The sequence below is a fragment of the Trichomycterus rosablanca genome, chromosome 14, assembly GCF_030014385.1.
Source record: "Trichomycterus rosablanca isolate fTriRos1 chromosome 14, fTriRos1.hap1, whole genome shotgun sequence".
Taxonomy (NCBI): domain Eukaryota; kingdom Metazoa; phylum Chordata; class Actinopteri; order Siluriformes; family Trichomycteridae; genus Trichomycterus; species Trichomycterus rosablanca.
Window position 1 is genome coordinate 36789650 of NC_086001.1, and position 22016 is coordinate 36811665.

Genomic DNA, 22016 nt, shown 5'->3' on the forward strand with positions numbered 1-22016 from the left:
TGTGTGTATATATGTGAGTGAGTGTGTGTGTGTGTGTATACGTAAATGAGTGTGTATGTATACGTGTGTGTGTGTGTATGTATACGTGTGTGTGTGTGTGTGTGTGTGTGTGTGTGTGAGTGGGCGGGTCTCGCGCTCTGACTCTAATAAGGACACGCGCTGCTCGGTGTGAAGCTCAGTCTGACTGGTTATGCTCGCGGTGCTGCGTGACTCCGGAGCGAAGCGCTTCGTCCGAACTCTCTCAGAACACGCGTGAGTAGCTTCTCCGGTTCTTTCTGCACGTCGGTTCTTTTCGCTTCTCTTTGACGCATAAACGGCGGCGGTTCTTGGTTCCTCCGGCGCTCCGGACGGTCCTGCTGTCCCGCCGAGATTCGCGTCCTTTAGGACTACAGGGAACCGCGACCCCGACCACGCGAACGCGTAAAACGAAAGAGCGCGCAGTAATTACGCAGCGCTGCTGCTGTACAAACTGTACGAACTGTAATGCGTAAAATAACGCAGCGCGCTCCAGAACCTTCTCACACCGAACCTTCTGCTCCCCGGTTCGTTCGTTCCACGGTGTAGGTGGTGCCGGACCCTGTATGCTTCAGGATGTTCGGAACGAGCCTCGCTTAGCTTACAGTTCAGCAAAACTTCTAGCCACCTGTAAAGTGTTTCTCGGTTTGGGACGCAGCCGTGAGCCGTGGTTATTACCGGAATATCTGACGCCCGGATGGTCTCATTTTTCATCCTTGGTGACATTCTGTGTTGTGTTTCCTAAAGGTGAATACAGAAGGCGCCTGGTCATACTTGTACCTAACACTACCAGGTGAAAAGAAGCGGCGCCACATGTCAGAACGTCGCTGTTTAGGGTTTTGCGAATCGTCCGGACGCCCACGGCGATTTATGTCCAGCACTTTTCCGCCTCTAGCTCTGTAGATCACGTGATCGGCCTTGACCTCAGGTTGAGACGTAATTCTCTTTGATGATGTTTGGGTGGGTGTGGGGGGGGAAGGGTAGTGAACGGACTCTTGACCTTGTCACTGCAGCATTAAGGTCACCGGTGGTTTGTTCACTGGTGCTGTACGTGTGTACGTGAGTGAGTGATGGATGATGAAGTGGTTACTCATTACACAAACGCTTGATCCCGGTCAGGGTCGCTGTGGGTCCAGTGGGATACACTGGTCGCACATCAGGAACGCCTTCGGCCCTCCGCTACTCTCAGGCTTAATCACATCTGTGTAGACGCCCGGATGGTCGATAGCGAACACGTAATACACAATAATAATAATAATAATAATAATAGTAACTAAAATAATAATAATAAAAACTAATAATAAAAATTGAAATACTAACAATAATAATAGTAATGATAAAAAACATCTATAATAATTAAAATATTAACAATAATAATAATAATAATTAAAATAATAATAACGATATTAATAATAATATAGACATTTATAATAATTAAAATAATGATAATACAAATATATATTTTTTTTTAAATAATAATGATCATTAAAATAATAATAATAATAGTTAAAATAATTATAACAATATTAATGATAAGAATAAGAATATAAACATTTATAATAATTAAAATAATAATAACAAAAACAAAATAATACTAATTAAAATAATAATAATAAAAACTAAATAATAATAATTAAAATACCAACATTAATAATAATAATAATATTAATTATAATAATAATAAAAAGTATTTATAATAATAATAACATAATAATAAAAGAATAATATTATAAATAATAATAAACTAGTAATAATAGTAACAACAAAAAAATATATACATATTTATAATAATAGGCATAAAAATAATTTTATTTATAATAATAATTAAAATAACAATAATAATAATAAAGTAAATAATAAAAATAACAATAATAATAATAAAGTAAATAATAATAATAATATAATAATATAATAATAATAATATAATAATAATAAAGTAAATAATAATAATAATATAATAATAATATAATAATAATAATAATGTAATAATAATAACTATAATAATAATAACTATAATAATAATAATAATAAAGTAAATAATAATAATAATATAATATTATAATAATAATAATAATATAATAATAATAAAGTAAATAATAATAATAATATAATAATAATATAATAATAATAATAATGTAATAATAATAACTATAATAATAATAACTAATAATAATAATAATAATAATAAAGTAAATAATAATAATAATAATAAATCTGTAGCTCTGTATCGTGTGTGAATATATTCAGTCTGAATGTCGGTGTTATTAAACCCACCAAACAGAAATCAGATCCTCCACTAACTCAACCACGTGTGAGTAAAACAGGACTCCAACAGAGACACCCGACCCCACCCCCCCCCCCCCCCCGAGTACACACACACACACACACACACACACACACACACACACTCCCCCCCTGCGGTGACACACACACACACACGGTGATTTGTGTTTGTATTAACTCCTCGTGAACACATCAGACGTGCACGATTAACGTTCAGATCGATTAACCCTCGACGCCGGGCGCGGTGAGGCGGGCGCGGTGAGGAGCGATCGTTTGACCCTGACGACCTCTGAGGAACGTCTCTGTGTTCTGTCGTAGCTCCTCTCACACGTGCACAGAGAAGCCATGAGTCCCCGGAGGAGACCGACCGTGTTCCTCTTCTGGCTGGTGAGCGCCATTCCTCTGGCGGCTGGCATGGCGGTGAACGACAGGACAGGTATGTACCCGGGCGCCGCCCCGTCCGCCTCCCTTCCCTACAGGAGCACCCGGGACCTCCGAGCGTGTCTGCGTGTGGGAATTTGTGTCCCGTTACTTCTGTCCGCACAGTTGTTGATTAGTTTGTATTTGTCGCTGGCAGCTGCCGCCGGGCTTAACGCCACCGCTAACAGACACTGTTGTTTCAGTTGCGTCTCTCCAGCTTTAGCTCGCACGTGCCGGGCGGGACCTTGACCCCCGGTGTTTCGGGGACGCTTCCAGCCGCGCGGCCTTTTCGTCACCTGGGATTAGCGCTTGTTAGGGACCCTTGTTCGGAATCCGCCGGCGCTCAGAGACTGGCATTATCTGCCAGCGCGCCGACCGGTGTGACTCCGGGGACGTGATTGGCTAGTGTCCGAGCCCGGGTCCCAAAGGTATCCGACGTATGAGGACTAGCTCCTCTGTGCCCATATTCATTGCTAACTTCCTATTGACGCCCTCATGACGTTCCAGACAAATTGGGATGGTGCAAAGAGCCACTTTCGGCGCTGTTTTGCTCCAGGTAGGAGTCGCTCTACACAGCCCGGCTCCTCCTTGACAGACTTGCCAGCTCCTGGGTCGGCGAACCTGCGTTCTCGTCTCTGAGAATCCGGTCAGGTCTCGGAAACGTGTCCTCCGGGCCAAAAAGAAAGAGGACGTCGATATTTTCCCCAAGCAAAGCCTCAAATCCAGGTTCTGCCGTGGCCCGGGGGTCGGTTAGCACCAGTGGTGCATCTGAGGAGGACTATAGCGAAGACACATGCAATACAACTAGTCTATAATAATAATTTGTTCAAAAATATGTAGACGCTACTGAATCCGACTGTTTTTTCTCAGATCATTCCTGTCCTGCACTGAAACTGGAGGAACGGTGGCATTCCAACGCGAGCGACCACCGCGAATATACAGGTACGATCAGTAAATATGATGAACGTAGCGTCCGAAAATATTTGAAACCCCAAAACCTCAAACAAATGTGAAGTATGGTGGTGGAAGTATCGGGGTTCGGGGCTGCATTGCGAACAGAAACCGATCCGGATTCGAAATGAATCGTCGACGAACCTCAAGAAGTAGGACGCTTGGTATTTTTAACTGACCGAATCGGAGACCACGCCCAGAGGGGGGCGGATATTTGTTAAGAAGTAGCTAAGAGGAGTTCCGCCCCTTGCGACGGAAGGTTTTGATAAGACCTCTCCAGAGCGCCTCGCATGGCCTCGGATGGTTGGGAAGACGAGCAAACGGGTTCTCGACTGAACCGAGCCTCTCCAAACGAAGACCAAACGGAGCGTCTCTTTTATTTTGGCCACTTGGAGAGGAACCAGGTGAGCGACAAGAGGACGCCAGCAACAAGACGAGGAACAGCGAACGAGCCGTCATGGAATCCGAAGACAACAAAGGAAACAGTAACAGATACTACGGAGGAATACGATTCAAACGGCCACCAGGGGGCAGCACAGACCCGACGGCACTTGAATAATAATAATAATAAAACAACGTAAAATCAACGTAGTTTAGTAATAATTTAATAATATTTACATCTTTATTCGCCTTTTTTTCCTCTAGGATTCGATTTGGCAGAGAAGTTCTTGCTGCGTAAGGTGGCGCTGACGGACGACCGGCCCGTCCTCAGACCGGGCAGCAAACCCCTGATCAAAGCCACTGAGTAAGTACCGCGTCCCATTTCTTCCTGAAAGCGAGCGCTGGTGATGTGGGATGGTCTTGCCTTGCGAGGGGGTAGAGGTGCAAGTGTCACTCCTGTACGTTGAATTTGGGAGTATTTGGCATCCTAGGTCTGGTAGGTCCGGAGCCAGGTGTAGGGGCTGGACGACCTTAAATCGCAACTTAAGTTGGCAACTTTCGTAGCAAGACAGGTTCCTGAAGCAACCCTCCTAGTTCTGTCCGGGTTTGGGACCAGTGGAGTCCAGGACATCTGACCGATCTGACCTTTGGGGACCTTTGGAGACTTTTGGGGAACGGTCACCAATGGTCACCAATGGTTCAGGTTCAGGTAGAGGTGGAAGTGTCGCTCCCTTATGAGTAAGGTGACCGTTTTTTCGGCATCCTAGGTCTAAGGCTGTGTTCGTACGGTCCGGAGCCACGTGTATGGGCCGGACAACCTTAAATTGCACCAGTACTCGCCAAAGTGGGCAACTTCCGTAGCAAGACAGGTTCCTGAAGCAACCCTCCTAGTTCTGTCCGGGTTTGGGACCAGTGGAGTCCCGGACATTTGACCAATTGGACTGCTGAGATTTGAACCCCTTGATTCCCAAAGACCAACCAACCAACCTGTCACCAACAGTCCCCAACGGTCACCAACGGTTCAGGAACTGTGGAATCTGGATTTTGGTCGTCACGTGGACGCTTTGCAATGAACGCTTCAATAATATTATGGACTGTAGAGGACGCCCAACAATGACGTGCTGGTGTGCATGGGGTTTTTTTCGGGAAGGAATGTGGGGGGTGACGCCAAGAGCGACTGCTTTACAGTTGTGGAATCCGGCCGTTACTCCGCTAACCAAACCGCCCGTGTCCGTAAATAGCTTCATTACTCATCCGTGGTGTGACAGCCCTATTTAGCCGACGTAGGAGCATCGATCGTCCCCTCACACGGCAAACCCTCACTGGGGTATCGAGTGTCCCTCCTGCCACCGGATACCTCGGAGGAAAAGCTTAGAGGGGCTGGGCGGCCGCCTGACACGGGTAATAAGGGTGAGCCGCGAGACACGTCCAGCAGGAGGTGGTGGGAAGAAAGTAGAGCGTATCTTCGAGTCCTTGTTCCACCTGACTGGCTCCACGTTCCTCCTCCCCGAGCGTTCAGTAGTTCCTTCTGTGGTTCATGGACCGACGGTCTCAACCGTGGGACGTTTTAGTCAGCAGAGCCTGGTAGACCCCACTTAGGAGACCTGAGACTTGGGCGGATGCTCGGGAGTTACCTTGCTTCCAAGTCCTCCAGGTCTCGGTGGTGCCCAATGGACACAACTGGCGCCCCCGGCTTTATAGGTCCAGCCCAACTGGGGCACCACATTTCACTTCCGTTAGCGCTCGACTTGCACGTGTTCCCTCACTCCCTACAGAGAGGAATTGAGGACGAAACGCTGAACGGGCGTCTACGATGGCTATGTTTTACTTTATTTCGATCCCAAGCAGTGCTGTACACGTGCCACAATGAGAAGCAAGTAATCATTGTCCAATCGCAGTGCTCTAACGAATTTGGGGCGTGGTTAATTGGGCTATGCAGACTTGGGGTGGGGTCTTGGGGTCCTAACGGCCCCGAAGAAAGGTAGGCAGCGAGGTTACGTCTACGAGTGATGACGAACTACTTCTACCCTAAAATAGGTAGAGACACTTGGGCGATTGGACAGCGATGATTTCATGTCTCATTGTGGCACGTATACAGCACTGCTTGGGACTTTGTGTCCATATTGCTCCTTCCGGCTCCTGGAGTCGTCCTGTGAGGCCGGAGCCATAGCTGGAGGTAAGGGAGACGAAGCGAAGTCGAAGGAAAGAAGATATCAAGGTCCTCCACCCTTCCCCCCACTTCTCTCTTTTTCCAACCCTCAATCACGACCCTCGATCAGGACCGAGCCCTGACAGCTGATGCCCCTCGTCAGCTGGAGCCAGGGGGACATCAGAGGCGCCCCCCCGGCCGGCCCGAGTCAAGCAAACCTCTCCTGCCCGCACCGGCGGGCTCGTCTTTCGGGCGGATCGGATCACGCTTGGCTCGTCCTGACGTTACGTGGAAAAGGGAGGCTCAGTGTTCTCGGATCGGGTTCCGCCGGCGGTTTACGTTAGCGACACGCTGACTTAGCCGTAGCTTAGGAGTCCATCTGTTTTGTTCTCGTGCACGGGGCTTTTTCAGCTGTGTCGGTCTTCCAACCTGTCCAGCTTCCAGGCGAATACTGCAGTCCAGAACTTCTTCTCGCTTTGGTGGAACCATCATCTTTCCAGTAGATGGCCATCGCTTTGTGGCTTTCCGGACATGCCGTTGACCAAATAACCCCAGGATGCCTGCTCGTTTTGGAGTAGTTTGGATTTGGACTTGACCCTTCTGTCCAATAATCTCCAGGATATTTGCAATCCAGGGTGTCTTTAACCCTTGAAGCCTTCTTGACATCTTGACAGCTGGACGTTTCATCCCCGTCTGCATCTAGCCTCGCCCTTGACCCTTACAGATCCTTACTCTCGACCATACAGTCCCCAGAATCATGGTGACTTTTGTCTGTAAGTGTTCTCCCCTCGCAGTTCTCCCCTTTAGGCGCTTCTGAAGGACATGGTTCATGGTTGACGTCATTGCCCCCTCACCACTGCAACAGTGTAAATCTGTTGGGTGCCAGCAGAGGTCGCGAGACAGCACTGGAAAGTTGGGCGCCTCTAAATCGGACACTCCAAAAAAGGGACATCGCTGTCTACCAGGGGTTGTGGCTCTGAACCGTCCCTAGGTGGGAGTAATTAAGAAAGGTGTTGATGCCCAGTGTTTCTGAAGGTCACCTGCGATGGTTGGTCCTAGGTTGGTGTTTCCTGGTGGACTTCCCCACGAATTCTTCCTGGTGACTACGTTCCGTCTACGGAAGACCACCAAGAAGGATCGCTGGTTCCTCTGGCAGATGCTCGACCAAGCCGGAGAATCGCAAGTAAGCACTACGTTCATCTAAACCCACGTTGTGTGTTCATGCTCCTCGGCTGGTAACCCTTTGATCTTCGGACTCCGCAGGTATCGCTGGTCGTGGACGGAGCCAAGAAGCTGATCGAGTTCTCAGCTCTGGGAAGGTTGAAGAACAACCTTCAGTATGAGTTCAGATCCCGGGACCTGCACGTGCTGTTCGACCGGCAGTGGCACAGGCTCGGGGTGTCTGTCCGGAGCGCCTCCGTGGGCGTCTACGTGGACTGCCGTCTGATCGAGCGTCGGCCGATCGGAGACCGGGGCGGAGTGGACGCGAGCGGGCGCACCCGGATTACCGCCAGGGCAGAGGATGGCCGACCGGTGGACGTAAGTCTGTACGCTTTACCTCTGCCCTGCTAAATATGGCCAACAGAGGGGGCACGGAGGCGCAGCTGTACAGTGTGTGTAGTTTATCATTTAGGGTTCGTGTCTGTTGCAGATTGAGCTTCAGGAAGTTCTGATGTTTTGTGACCCCAGTCTGGCAGAAGAAACCACCTGCTGCGACACACCTGGAGCCAAAGTAAGACCAAAACGATCTTGGTTACATTGTTCCACCATTCGAGTCCACAGTATGGACAGAAGTATCGGGACACCCCTTACAAGCGCCCTCCAATCTGAGAGCCGCACCAGATTGGGAGTTGTGTCCGCCTGCATGTCCTAGTTTGGTCAGCACGTCGGGCACGGAGGCGCAGTTGCGTTTATTTGTATCCTATATGTATCTCGGCTTCTCTCTGACTTTCCTGTTGACGTCATTGCGTTTCTCTTGTGTTTGATCAGTGTGAGACCGGAGAAGCCGGCGTCCCCACAGCCGCCTCGCTGGTCACCACCTTCCTCCATCGAGTGCTCTCCCGGCCAGCCCAGCCACCCACGGATAAGTGTCAGTGTCGGGGCGAGAAGGTAAAGCAACCCTCGTCGTTCGTACATGGTTAAAAATGGACGCCGTCCAGATACTTTTGACCCTGCAGCTTGATCTGATTTTGATTTTTTGTCCTTCTGCAGGGGGAACCAGGTCCGCAGGGGGCGACCGGACTTACCGGACAAAAGGGAGACAAAGGAGAGCAGGTAGGAAAGAAATCTCGCCGTGCCAAAAGTATTCGGACACAGTTTCAGTTTGGGGGGGCTGCAAGCGTCCCTGTGTTACTGGGTTTCATGACGTCCTCAGGTACCAGGCTCAGGTCCGAGGAACCTAAAGAACCAGCATGTTATCATTTTTTTTTATCGCTGATGCTCCAGAGATGCTAGCTCAGGAAGATTAACGTTTTATTAGCGCGTCTCTTTTCCAGCAGTAAACGGTTTCGGGTTTCCTCCGCGAGCGCCTGGAACGTCCCACGTGACCCGTTCAGCTTCCACGGAACGCGAGTTCAGGCTCCTCCGGGAGTCACCACGACTGCAGCTGGGTCTCCTCCTCCTCCTCCTCCTGAAGTTCTGACATCCTGTCACAGAGAACGATAGATCAGCACAAGTGATCCGATTCTACTGGATTTTTTTATACCTTTATCGCCCAGTTTGGTCATATCCAAATCTCTAATCTGTGGTCGCTCGCATGATCCCAGATATGATCAAAGAGAGTCAGATCATCACATGTCCCCTCCAACACGGCTTCTGTAGTAATAATAATGAAAATTAATAAAATAAAATAATAATAACAATAAATATAATAATAATAATAGAAACAACAACAATAATAATAATAATAATAATAATAATAATAATAATAATAATAATAATAATAATAATAAAAACAATAATAATAATAATAAAAACAATAATAATAATAATAATAACAATAATAATAATAACAATAATAATAATAAAAACAATAATAATAATAACAATAAAAAAAATAATAATAATAATAATAAAAACAATAAAAACAACAACAATAATAATAATAATAAAAACAATAAAAACACAACAATAATAATAATAATAATAAAAACAATAATAATAATAATAATAAAAACAATAATAATAATAATAACAATAAAAACAATAATAATAATAATAATAATAAAAACAATAATAATAATAATAAAAACAATTAAAACAACAACAATAATAATAATAATAATAACAATAATATAATAAAAATAATAACAATAATAATAATAAAAGCAATAATAATAATTATAATAAAAACAATAATAATAACAACATTAATAAAAACAATAATAATAATAATTATTATTATTATAAAATAATAATAGTAAAAACAAATAATTATAAAAGTAATATTAATAAAATAAATAATAATAATAATTCAAACAAATAAAATAATAATAATAACGACAATAATATTAATTATTGTAAAGACAAACAAATTATTAATAACAATAATAACATTTACAAATAAAATTCTAATAATAATAACAATAATAGTAACAACTTATTATCATTTTATCATTTTATTATTATTATTATTATTAATATTTTATTAATATTATTATTATTATTATTATTATTATTATTGTTATGTATCCATTGTTGGGCCCTAGAGCTGCACCACCACATTAGCGTCTCCTCCATCACAGGTGACGTTTGCGGCTCTTTCTCTGGATTTGTCACATTTTTGGATGTTTTTGGTTTTCGGCGAGGTCGCTTCTGGATGTACTTTCCTACTTATGGAGTAACATTATCCCGTCCTGCAGCTGCCTGAACAGCTGTACGAGTGCTGGGGGAGTTTCATCCCGCCGGCCTCCTAAAGCCTCTGAGATCTGTTTAACTGGGGATCTCCGGACAGGACAGGATGGGTTTACTGGTATTCCTGCTGCATGCTTTCAAAAAACGGACAAAAGTATTGGGACACCACGTCCAATCGACTTGACGTCATTGCTGACCGTGCGAGCCACTCTACGTTGGAAGGATGCTAATCCTGTTCATCCCAAGGACGTTCCTTCCCATCTTCATGACTTCATGCTCCATGTATGCGTATAAATGAGTCCAAGACGCCAGCGTTGATAGTCGAAATAGTGTTAGCACTGCTGGTGTTAGCAAGTGTCAAAAAATGCTGGAGGAGAACCAGAAAATGAGGGGAAGAGGTGTTGCAAGCATTCCTGAGATTGCGATTCCTCTTGCTTGACAACCTCAGCAACCAGACATCCAGAACTCTTCGACCTAGCAGCATCTAGGAGGAATCCTTAGCTCCCAACTGAGAGTACCTTCTCGACGGTTGCCGTTTCGCCTTTGTGGTGTCATCACAGCGCAATGTAGGCACTGGGTTTAGTCTGGCACCTCTGTCTGCACCTTTCTTCCACTGGAGACCCGGACAGGAGCAAACACGAGAAGGCACCACACTTCCTCCGCCAGCCTCGGTTCTCCCAGTCCCCGAACTAGGAATCCTTAGCTCCCAACCGAGGGTCCAGAGGGTCCCATCTTCTGGCACCTTCTTGGCAGTTGTCGTTGCCGCCTTTGCGGTGTCGTCCCAGTAACTGCTGCCCAACCCTGACAGGAGCAACCACGAGAAGGCACCGCACTCCCTCTGCCAGCCTCGGTTCTCCCAAGCAACTGCCGCGAGATTGTTTGGGAGTCAAACATATCCAGCCAGGGAAGTGTGTTAATCCAGACTTAATATCTGTGCCGGATGCTAAAGTAGTGAAACCTGAACCTCCTGAAGGATAAAGTAGGTGTCTAAACCCTTCGTGGCACAAGAACGTCTCCACAAGTGCACCCACCTGCAGGATGGCACTGACTTGTAATGGATCCGTTAAGGCTGATTATCGTTCGTTTGTTTGTTTTTCAGGGAGACGAGGGCATTGCCGGGTCGCCTGGTTCGGACGGTCAACCGGGAACCAAGGTGAGTCTCGAGCTTGCCTCCTGAATGTTTTGTCCTCAGCTTTGCCCACCGGCTTCAGGAGAGTCCCACGAGCTTCCGTGTCGATTAAATTACCTCCAATGCTCTTCGAAATAGCCTGGAGTAAACGAGCAACACGCCGTCAACCCGAGCTTGGAGAAGTGGGCCGACGACAGGCGCTCCCCGGAGGCTCTTATTTTGTTGCGCTGTGAAGCCCTTTTAATTATCTGACGTATGTTTCGTGTTCTCTGGTGCAGGGTGAACCCGGGTCAGCTGGAGAGAGGGGTCTCGCAGGGGGAACGGTGGGTACCTCAGAACACCCCATCTCACCACGATAGGTAATCGACAGGGGCGACTTGGGGGAGCATCTGTGAAGGCTCCGTCGATGCAGGCGATTCAGGGTGGCTTCCTCAGTCCCCTGCCGTCCGCCCGGGACCTTGGCATGAGTACAATGACTTTGACCCTAATAATACTGCCGTGCTGACAGGAAGCTTTATGGTTCCCTCGCTGGCACTAAAGGAGCTCTTTCATCCACGGAGCATCCAAACGACCTGCTGCGAGATTTGGACTCTAGGAGTCCAGACTAAGTTGTTCCAGGCTTACACTGGATGCCCTTCTTGACGCGACTCCCTATTTAAATCCGGGCTTGGGACCTGCACTGATAGAGCGCACCAACAAGTGCACATCCCAACGGACATCTGGACATCAGCCAATCGTGTCCGTGGAGACGCCCGACTTGGTGACAGCTCCAAGATCCGAACCCTGGATTGGGACCTGCACTGATAAGCACCAACAAGTAAGTGCTCCTCCTAACGGACAGGTTGTTCGGTAACCCCATTTCCTCGGACAGGACATCAGCCAATCTTGTCCGTGCAGACGCCAGACTTGGCGAATGCTCCAAGATCCGAACCCTGGATTGGGACCTGCACTGATAGTGCACCTTCCAACGGGTAGCTTGTTTTGGCCACCTCCTTTCCTCGGACAGGACATCAGCCAGTCATGTCTGAGGAGACGCCCGACTTGGCGATTGCACCACCAAGATTCGAACCCTGGATCCCCAGACGTCAGCAGTAGTACCCCTCAGAGTTAATGGAGCCTCACAGACCTTCAAGTCGCCCCTGCTCTTGGTGCTAACACTCCCCTCCCAGAAGGTGGACTTGTCAGACTCTATGATTGATTTATTACACCTGTTAGCAACTGTTGTGGCTCAAACGCTCCTAAAAAATTTGATTCCGTCTTTTTTTAGGGGGAGAAGGGAGCTGCTGGAGAGCCCGGTCCCACGGGAACGCCAGGACTCGATGTAAGCCGTGGTGCTACGGTAGGGAGAGCCGACCGACGGCTCGCCGCTCACCCTTGTTTACGCCAGGTTGGAACGGGGGGGTATCAGAGGGACGGCTCATCATCTAGGGTGGTATATTCTTTCACATAGCACAGATTACCCTCATGCCGTACCTGGTCCCCCGCCAGTGCTGGGCCTGCCTGAGGCTTCACGGTACAGTACTGCCCCGCCCCGCCCTGCTCAACGCTTTAAACATCTGTAGCTTTGAAGCGCTGAGCAAGTGGAAAGTCTTAAAAAGTATTTTTCGTTTTAACCCCTGTGGCATCTGAAGGGTGGCACTCGAGACACGCCTGTTACTCAGACGGATCTGGTTCCATACCAGGGGCAACAACACCTACATGTTTGGGTGGTGTGTTTTTGTGGGGGGTAGGTAGGGGAACATGCCGTGGCCCCCTGTTCCTGCAGGAACCAGGCTGTTGTGCAGGACTCATTATCAGATGATAATCAGCTTCGTATCTGTCAGTAATGGACAGCTGCGCTAGCGGCTTCCCAGAATCCTCCTGCCGTGCCGAGCAGAATCACGAGCGCCGCAGAGGCAACGTTTCCTCCGAGCGCTGGAACACGGGGGGATAAACAAATATGAGCCACGCCCGCTGCAGAAAGATTCATTCAACTTCATATAATGAATGATTTAGTGAATCAAATAAGGAATCAAATAATAAAGTCATATAAAGAATATGAGGAATCATTTAATGAATCATGAAATGAATCATTGATTAAGTCATTAATGATTCAAATAGGAAACCATTTAACAAATCATTTAGTGAATCATATAAAGAATCAAGTAACCATGTCATATAATGATACATATAATAAATCATAATGAATCATTTAGTGAATCATATAAGGAATCAAATGATGAAGTCATATAAAGAATATGATGAATCATTTAATAAATCATGAAACCATATAACAAATCACTTAGTGAATTATATAAAGAATCAAGTAACGATGTCATATAATGAATCATATAACGAATCATTTAATGAATCATGTACCAAATCATATAATCATTTAATAAATCATATAATGAATCATTTAATGATTCAAATAGGAAACCATATAACAAATTATTTAGTGAATCATATAAAGAATCAAATAACAATGTCATATAATGAATCATATAATAAATCATGTAATGAATCATCATTAATTTAATCATCAGTCATTAAGGATTCAAATAAGGAATCATATAACAAATTTAGTGAAGCCATTTAATGAATCATATAAAGAATCATTTAGTGAATCATATAAGGAATTAAATAACAGTTATATAATGAATCATATAATAAATCATATGAATCATTTAATGAATTATGTAATAAATCATATAATGAATTATTAAATGAATTATATAATAAATCATATTTTGAATCATATAATGATTCATGACATGAATCATTTAGTAAGGCATTAAGGATTCAAATAAGGAATCATATAATAAATCATATGAATCATATAATGAATCATTTAATGAATCACATAATAAATCATATATTGAATCATATAATATATCATATAATGAATCATGAAATGAATCATTTAGTAAGTCATTAAGTACTCAGATAAGAAATCATATAACAAATGTAGTGAAGCCATTTAACGAATCATATAAAGAATCATTTAGTGAATTATGTAAGAAATCAAATAACGAAGTAATTTAACAAATCATATAAAGAAACATAGTCATATAATAAATCATATATTGAATCATTTAGTGAATCATGTAATGAATCGTTTAGTGTATCATATAATGAATCATTTAGTGAATCATATAAAGAAACATAACAAAGTCGTATAACAGTAACAGTATTTATGGGGGGGGGCATAAACTTTTGGTTCTTCTCTGTATATTCAGCATCATGGAGATCAGTGGAATCACCTCCAGTATTTTCCTCCTCAGGGACTGAAAGGTGACCCCGGGCGTGAGGGCCAACCTGGTCCCAGGGGCGATAAAGTAAGTATCTACACACACACACACAGCGCATGGTTTGACCAGTTGGATGTAGGGAGGAACCCTGGTGGCAGAAGGGACGTCTGACAAGGTGTCCACATACTTTTGGCCATGTAGAGTGTGTGATGTGTATGTGACGTATCCCGGTAGCTGGTACCACAGGACACTCTGGCAGGTGGGAGCTGTTCCTAATGTTCTGGCTGCAGCCTGTGTGGTCAGACGTTCCTGGAGACGTTCCTCAGACGTTCCACAGACGCTCTGGCTGGATGCTGATCCCTCTGTTGACGTTAGGAGCGTTGGACTGTGTGTACGCTGAAGGGGGTCTGGGTTCTGTTCAGGTCCCTCACATGTTATGACAGGACAGGCGCAGGAGAGTCGCTCTACTACAGTAATGGAACGTTGGAAACTGTAGGACCTTCTGATCTGCACCTGATAGACGGATTCCACGGAGTCTCAGCGACAGGACCACGATAAGTTCTCTCGATCAGAGGTCCGAGTCCAACGTACTTCCACGATAAACGAGTCCCAGGTCCGAAAAGCCCAAACGAGCAGCCAATCAGGAGGGAGGAACCAGACTAGAGCTCTATCACGAGGTACCAGAAGAACCTGAGAACGTTCGTGGTGACGTGAGGAGGTCTGATCCTGGTCTGATCCTGGTTCCTGAGACGTGGACGTGGTTTCATGTGTTTATTTCTCTGTGTGACGCTGCACGTTTGTGTCTTACAGGGAGATCCGGGTCCTCCAGGCCTTCCCGTAAGTGTTTATTCACTCACTGAATCATATAGGGAATCATTTAGGGAACTCATTTAATAAACCATATTATGAATCATTTAGTGAATCATATGAGAAATCAAATAACGAATCATTTAGTGAAGTCACATAATAAATCATATAATAAACTATGATGAATCATTTATTCAATCATATAATGAATCTTTTAATGAACCGTTTACCGAGATGAATCAATTAATGAATCTAATGAGGAATCAAATAACGAATCATTTACAAAAGTCTATTAACGAACACTATAATGAATCGTTTAAAGAATCATTTAGTGAAGTCATTAAAGTATCAAGTCATCAATGAGTCATATAATGAATCACATGAAGAATCATATAAGCAGTTCATTGTGCTGATCTGATGTGCATGTGAACATTCCATTTTCATCAACCACGTTATCCTGGTCAGGGTTGCTGTGGGTCCTGTTCTACTGGGGAAACGCTTGCTATGATATTAAAGACAGTATTAAGACGCTATAATTAAAGGCTTTAGGGAAGGCCGAACATGCTGAATGTATCATGCACAGTGGAACCCTGACCCCTAACCCTAGATCTGATTTCTCTTTGATCCCAGGTTAAAGGTCAGAAGGGAGAACAGGTAAAACTCGTCCTTCTCTTCTTCTCTGGATTTGTGTTGCTGGTTTACACTTACGTATGACTCTCGTCCTCACAGGGACCCCCGGGTACCGCCGGAGAAAAGGTGAGCGTGTGCTCCTGCTGTGCTCTTGCTTTTAAATGCAACGTTGGCGTGACGATGACCGAGTCTTCCTGTCTCCTCCTCAGGGAGAAGCTGGTTCGCTGGGTCAGCTGGGGGCCCCAGGGGCCCCGGGGGGCGAGGGCAAGAGGGTGAGTGATCGGCAGCGTGCCTCCATCTGTGTGGTCCTTCCACGTGTGTGTGTGTGTGTGTGTGTACGGCTAACAGCTGAGAGAACGAGCACTCGCTACCCCAACAGCTGCTCCTCTGAGGAGCTTCTCACAAGACGTGGTAGTCTGTCTATGAGAATTTGTGCCCATCATGCCCCTTTCCAGCCTTCCCTCCATTACAGACGACCAGTTGTACCTGGCTGACACGTGCTTACTCCTACGTACCTCTCAGGACCTACAGTGACTGTATTGAGGTGCTTAGGATGCCCCGAGAGGGTCGGACAGTAGGGTCCGTCTGGGTGCCCGGCCCGGAGGACGGCACCTAGACGCCGAGACCCAAACTCCAACCACGCGTTTGCGACGCTACTCGCTAGCCGCTCAGAAGAAGAAGCGTGAGGTACGCGGCGCTGACACCTCGGATCTATTTCCGTGCCCTATTTGACGACCGCGCGGTCCTCGGTGACCGGAGGAGCGCTAACGTTTCGGGTTATTTCTGGCGCGCGAGTCACATGTGTTATGAAGGCTGTTGAACGCTGTTTTCTCAAGGGTCGCGCCAGTGCCGGTGCCAGCCAACACCTCTGTGGTGCCGGTGTTCACACCCTTCTGAGGTGTGGGAGCTGCACATGACCTACTCCGTTTGGCAAAGGTACCAGGTGCCCAGAATCAATAGAGCGTCGCCGGTGTAGACTGGACCTGTGTGTGGGGGGGGGGGGGGGAGGCAAAGGGTTCACGATTGAGAACCGGAGGACTAAATTGTGTGTGGGAATTTGTGCCCGAATCGTCGAGGGATTTCTGAACCATCGTTACCACCGGACCAGGAATAAAATAAGAGTTCAGCGCAGTCGACTCCCTTACGCAGGGTTACAGTCAGTCCCTGTCCAGATACTTTTGGAAGTGTAGGCAGGGAGGGAGAACGCTCAGGTTCGCTTCGCACCAAGGGACGGTTCCGAGCAGCCCGTCCAAGCTCTGGATGTTCTGGAGAGGTAAAAAGGACAGAAATCTGGATGACACCCTTATGGACCATCGGACTGGGATCTAGGGGTCGATTCTTTGATGCCGTTGATGCCCAGCGCCCAGCTACCTCACCCCCCTGACCCACCTGGTCATTAACAGGACTTTACAGCCTCAGTCCTCCCTCACTCTCTGAACTGCCTAGCCCTCGGGAGGTGCCCTCATTGGTGTAGGTGCGCTCTCAGTGCAGCAAGGGGGCAACCCTTCTGGTATACAGAGTCTGGTATACTGACCAGGGATGTAAGAGTGCGAACACGGCCCCGTCCTGACTTTTTTGGAAGGTTGGACGTGTCGGCAGGGAGGGAGAACGCTCAGGTTCGCTTCGCACCAAAGGACGATTCGGAGCAGCTCGTCCAAGCTCTGGATGTTCTGGAGAGGTAAAAGGACAAGAAGACCCCGGAGCACCATGGGACAGGGGTCTAGGGGTTGTTTCTTTGATGCCGCCCAGCTACCTCACCTCCCTGATCTACCTGGTCATTAAAGGGTTTTTTATAGTGTCTGATTGTAGGACGACTCTACAGCCTCAGTCCTCCCTCACTGTCTGAACGGAACCCCTGACGGTCCTCCTGCGCTCTCTGTGAAGGAATGCAGCCTGGCCTCTCCGGCAGCTGTGTGTGTGTGTGTGTGTGTGCTGACATGTGTCTTAACCAGCCTTTACAAGGTCCTCCGGAGAGGCTTGTAGACCCGGATGTCCGTGTCCAGCGCAGCGGACCTCGGAGTCTCCTGGGGGATTAGGAGTGGCACGGCTCCATTTGGCCACTCGGATGTTCCTGTCAGGGTGCGAATCATACAGTGACAGTTTGGGAAACCCCCCCGAACTGCTGTTTGAGGGGGAGGTGGGAGGTACAGGTGTTGATTAGAAGGGTCAGGGTTAAGGTTAGGGTTAGGGTTCTTAACCACGGTACTTACTCCTGCTCCAAGGACGTTTCAAGTCGGTCCTGTTTTTACCAACCCAGTTGGGACTGCAGGAATAATGTCCACAACTGACTGAACAGCATCAGTCAGTCTTAACCTTCCAAAAAAGTCTGGACGGGGCCGTGTTCACACTCTTGCATCCCTGGTCCGTACACCAGACTCCGCATACCAGAAGGGTTGCCCCCTTCCTGCACTGAGAGCACACCTACACCAAGGAGGGAACCTCCCGATGGCCTCCTTCTTCAGTCGTATATTAGGCAGGCCAGTCTGGCAACTGCACTCTCTAACGTCATCGTTCAACACCCTTCCTTCCAGCGTCCACGCTTACTTCAGTGAAGGACACTGCGTCCATGAAACGAGCGATTCTCGATGTCTCGTTTTCCTGTCAAAGCTACAGAAGTCTGGAACTCCTTGCCCATAAATTACCATCAGAGAGGCGCTAACGGTGCACCCGGGACTCGCCCTCTCAAGCCGGTCATTTGTCTTGTTCTGGTTTGGATAGGAACGAGCATAGAAGGACGTCCTCCATCGAGAGGTCGTAGATCGACTGCGAGATTTACTCCCTCGGGGGAGCTTCCGAGCCTCAGACCTTGGCCTGCAGCCATTACCAGAAGCGTGTAACGACCCGTAACGGCACCTCGAAGGACCCGGCGCAAGAGGAGCGTCCACGCTAACGGATGAAAAATGAACGAGCTCGTGGAAGGGAAGGTCGTCTATCTCTGTTTCTGCAGGAGCCACGCACAAAGACCACGCCGAGGGTAATTAATTACACTCAAAGAGAGCACACTGGCTGGAACCTCTAGAGACCTGGAGGTTCTCATCGTACACCGCGGCCGGCGGTGGCTGCGATTGTGTAATTATTCCGTGTCCGCTTATTTACGTAGGTAGGGCAGGAACAAGGTTGGCTGGACAATGGGCAGAATAATGAAAGCCTGCTGAGCAAGGTGCCGCACAGTTGCAGGCTAGTGACTCCAGTCCACCATCGATAGCGCCAACAAGGGGGACACAGGCAGCTGAGGAAGGTCAACAGGTTTGAGATCACGTAGGTGCCCTGTAGGACCATTCAGCTTACAAGGTACAAGAGTTGAAGGACCTCCTAGACTTGTGGAGTCCAAGGGTTTTGTCCAAGCGGCCATTGACAGCGTATTGGGGGCCAGACCAAAATATTAGAACCACCTACTGGGTTGAAGTAACCTGCAGGCTGGTCAGAGTGCCAATCAATAGCGCCAACATTGGGCACGCAGGCAGCCGAGGAAGGTCAACAGGTTTGAGATCAGGTAGGTGCCCTGTAGGAGTTGAAGGACCTTCTCGTCTTGTGGAGTCCATGTCTCGGTGGACGTCAGAACCCAGAACTCCTGGGTTTACGGGGTGGACTCGTACGTTCGTCACCCTTCCTGAACCTCGGTAGGTGACCAGCGAGTCGACCGTTAGGAGGAACGTCGGAGGAAGAGCCGGAGGAGTTCCTTGTGGTCACGCTTGCGCTATCCTTCCACTTTTCTTCTGAATTTTATTGGGTACGAGGTGTTTAGGAATCCCACCAACACTGCTGCACCTGCTACACTCCCACCAGAGCAAGACCCATAGAGTATCCGGTCAGTCGGGGTCACCAGTGGTTCCCTTTAGACTTGTAAGTGGGGTACAGGTGGGTGACATCTTTTGGTCAGATGGGAGTGCTCAGGTGGCAGGTCTTAGCTTAGCGGAGCTACATAGTCCTACCGATAAGCAGAAAGACACGCTAATCCCGATGTGACACGTGATACGTCTATAAACGCGCCGACTTACCGCCGTGCGGAGCTCAGACTGGCATATGGCACTGGCGCTGTTCCCAAACGTGCTGATTGCTAATTAGCGAGCTGGGAGATGAATCTTCTGGGATTCCTGCGGTTATCAACTGGAACGGAGACTAGCGCTGCTAACTCTTCTGGTTCTAGCTCTGTTTGTTTACACGTCCGCTTACCTAGAGTCCCACGAGCCAAAACATTAGGACCACACGCCTAGCGCGGCGTCGAAAAAGCAAGTTAACTTTAGCGGAACGTGATGGACAAGCAGTGACAGTTTAGGGAAGGGCTTTTTTTTAGGCTAAGCTACGTCGATTTAAGTCTTTTAGCTTGTAGGGCGGTTGTAGCCTAGCAGTTAAGGTACAGGACTAGTAATCACAAGGTTGTTGGTTCAAGCCCCACCATTGCTAAACCGAATATTTTCAGGCTAAGCTATGTCGATTTAAGTCTTTTGGCTTCATTTTTGGCTCGTAGGGCAGTTGTAGCCTAGCGGTTAAGGTACAGGACTAGTAATCACAAGGTTGCAGGTTTAAGGCTCACCACTGCTAGGTCGCAATTGTTGGGCCCTTGAGCGAGGCCCTCAATTCTCAATTGCTTAGACTGTATACTGTCACAGTACTGTGCAAATCGAATACATTCAGGCTAAGCTACGTCGATTTAAGTCTTTTAGCTTCATGGCGTTTAGGGAAGTTGTAGTACAGGACTAGTAATCACAAGGTTGCAGGTTCAAGTCCCACCACTTGAGCAAGGTTCTTAAACCTTAATTGCTAAGCTGTACAAATTGAATAAATTCAGGCTAAGCTACGTCGATTTAAGCCAACATTTTTGGCGTGTAGGGCGGTTGTAGCCTAGCGGTTAAGGTACAGGGCTAGTCATTAGTAATGGAAAGGTTGTTGGTTCAAGTCCCACCACTTAGACCTTAATTGCTAAGACAACACACAGCCACAGTACTGTAAGTTACGCTGGATCACAGTGGATGATTAAAATGAGCTGAGGTTGTTTTTTATTGTTTATATTAATGATTTTATACTTAATAACGCGTTTATAAACGTATTTTTATAATTTTATAGTTAATAACGCGTTTATAAAGTTATTTTTATTGCTTTATGTTACATTAATGATCATGTAGCGGATTGTTTGCTAACACTTTCCCCTCCGTGTCTCTCTCGGCTGCGGTTCCGGCTCAGGCTGATGTGTGGAGCCGCTTCTCCCCCTGCTGGACGGAAGCGGAACGTCACCTCAGAGTTCAGCTCTGCAGGAGGCTGAATTTAGGAGCTCTGTAGGACCTCTGGGGTGCTTCTGTTTCCCCAAAATGCTCCCAAAATAAACCGTCTGGCCAAGAATGTGTCTAGAATTATATTTTCAGCGCTGGTCTGGTCAGCACCTTTATAAAATAAACACATTTATTTACATGTATTTACATTCTCAGCACTTCTGCAGTACTGTGACAGTATACAGTCTGAGCAAATGAGGGCAGTGGTGGGACTTGAACCAGCGACCTTTCGATTAATAGTCTAGTACCTTAACCACTTGCCAGCACCATGAGATGTTTCGGTTCTGACTTTTTTACTTTTCTGGATCTTCTTAGAACCTCGGTGCTGTTAAGAGAACCGAACGTTTGCACCAGTTTTTATTGGAACCGGGACAAGGATGCCGGTGGAGCGCGTACAGTAACTGTGGGGATTTGTGCCGCCGTTACAGACGTTTGTTTCTATATGGAAAGCAAGAACAGATCAACTATTGGTCATAAGATACATACCTGAGCGTCGTCACGGTTCCTGCTAAAAGTCCCCAGGTTCCACAGTGGTTGAAAACGGTGACAAACGGTTCAGAACTAGAACGGAACCAGTTCCACTTTGGTGTTAAATGTGCCAAGCGGCGCCAAACGGTTTGAACTTAGAACGGAACCGGTTCCACATTGGTTGAAAATGGTGCCAAACGGTTCAGAGCTAGAACGGAACTGGTTCCAAGTTAGTCCAAAATGGTGCCAAATGTTGCCAAGCGATTCAGAATTAGAACAGAACCGGTTCCACGTTGGTTGAAAATACGCCACATGGTGCCAAGCCGTTTGAAAACAGAACTGAACCAGTTCCACGTTGGTTGAAAATGTGCCAGATAGTGCCAAGTGGTGCCAAGTGGTTTGAAAATAGAACGGAACCGGTTCCAGATTGGTTG

The 22016-nt window shown here is 46.8% G+C and overlaps 1 protein-coding gene across 2 annotated transcripts in view; it reads left to right on the forward strand.

Moving 5' to 3' along the window:
- LOC134326453 (collagen alpha-1(XIX) chain) overlaps positions 1-22016 on the forward strand; it is a 48849-nt gene that overhangs the window by 6031 nt on the left and 20802 nt on the right. Inside the window, exons 1-17 of one of the 2 annotated variants that reach the window (XM_063008624.1) lie at positions 187-252; positions 2617-2734; positions 3589-3660; positions 4315-4414; positions 7259-7382; positions 7463-7738; positions 7851-7931; positions 8189-8308; positions 8411-8473; positions 11151-11204; positions 11459-11503; positions 12448-12501; positions 14444-14497; positions 15221-15247; positions 15848-15871; positions 15947-15973; positions 16057-16119. In XM_063008624.1, coding sequence (XP_062864694.1) covers positions 2644-2734; positions 3589-3660; positions 4315-4414; positions 7259-7382; positions 7463-7738; positions 7851-7931; positions 8189-8308; positions 8411-8473; positions 11151-11204; positions 11459-11503; positions 12448-12501; positions 14444-14497; positions 15221-15247; positions 15848-15871; positions 15947-15973; positions 16057-16119 — 1275 coding nt within the window. In that variant the 5' untranslated portion in view covers positions 187-252; positions 2617-2643. Of the gene's footprint in view, positions 1-186; positions 253-2616; positions 2735-3588; positions 3661-4314; positions 4415-7258; positions 7383-7462; positions 7739-7850; positions 7932-8188; positions 8309-8410; positions 8474-11150; positions 11205-11458; positions 11504-12447; positions 12502-14443; positions 14498-15220; positions 15248-15847; positions 15872-15946; positions 15974-16056; positions 16120-22016 lie in introns of those variants that run through there. The other variant, XM_063008623.1, reaches the window with a different exon arrangement.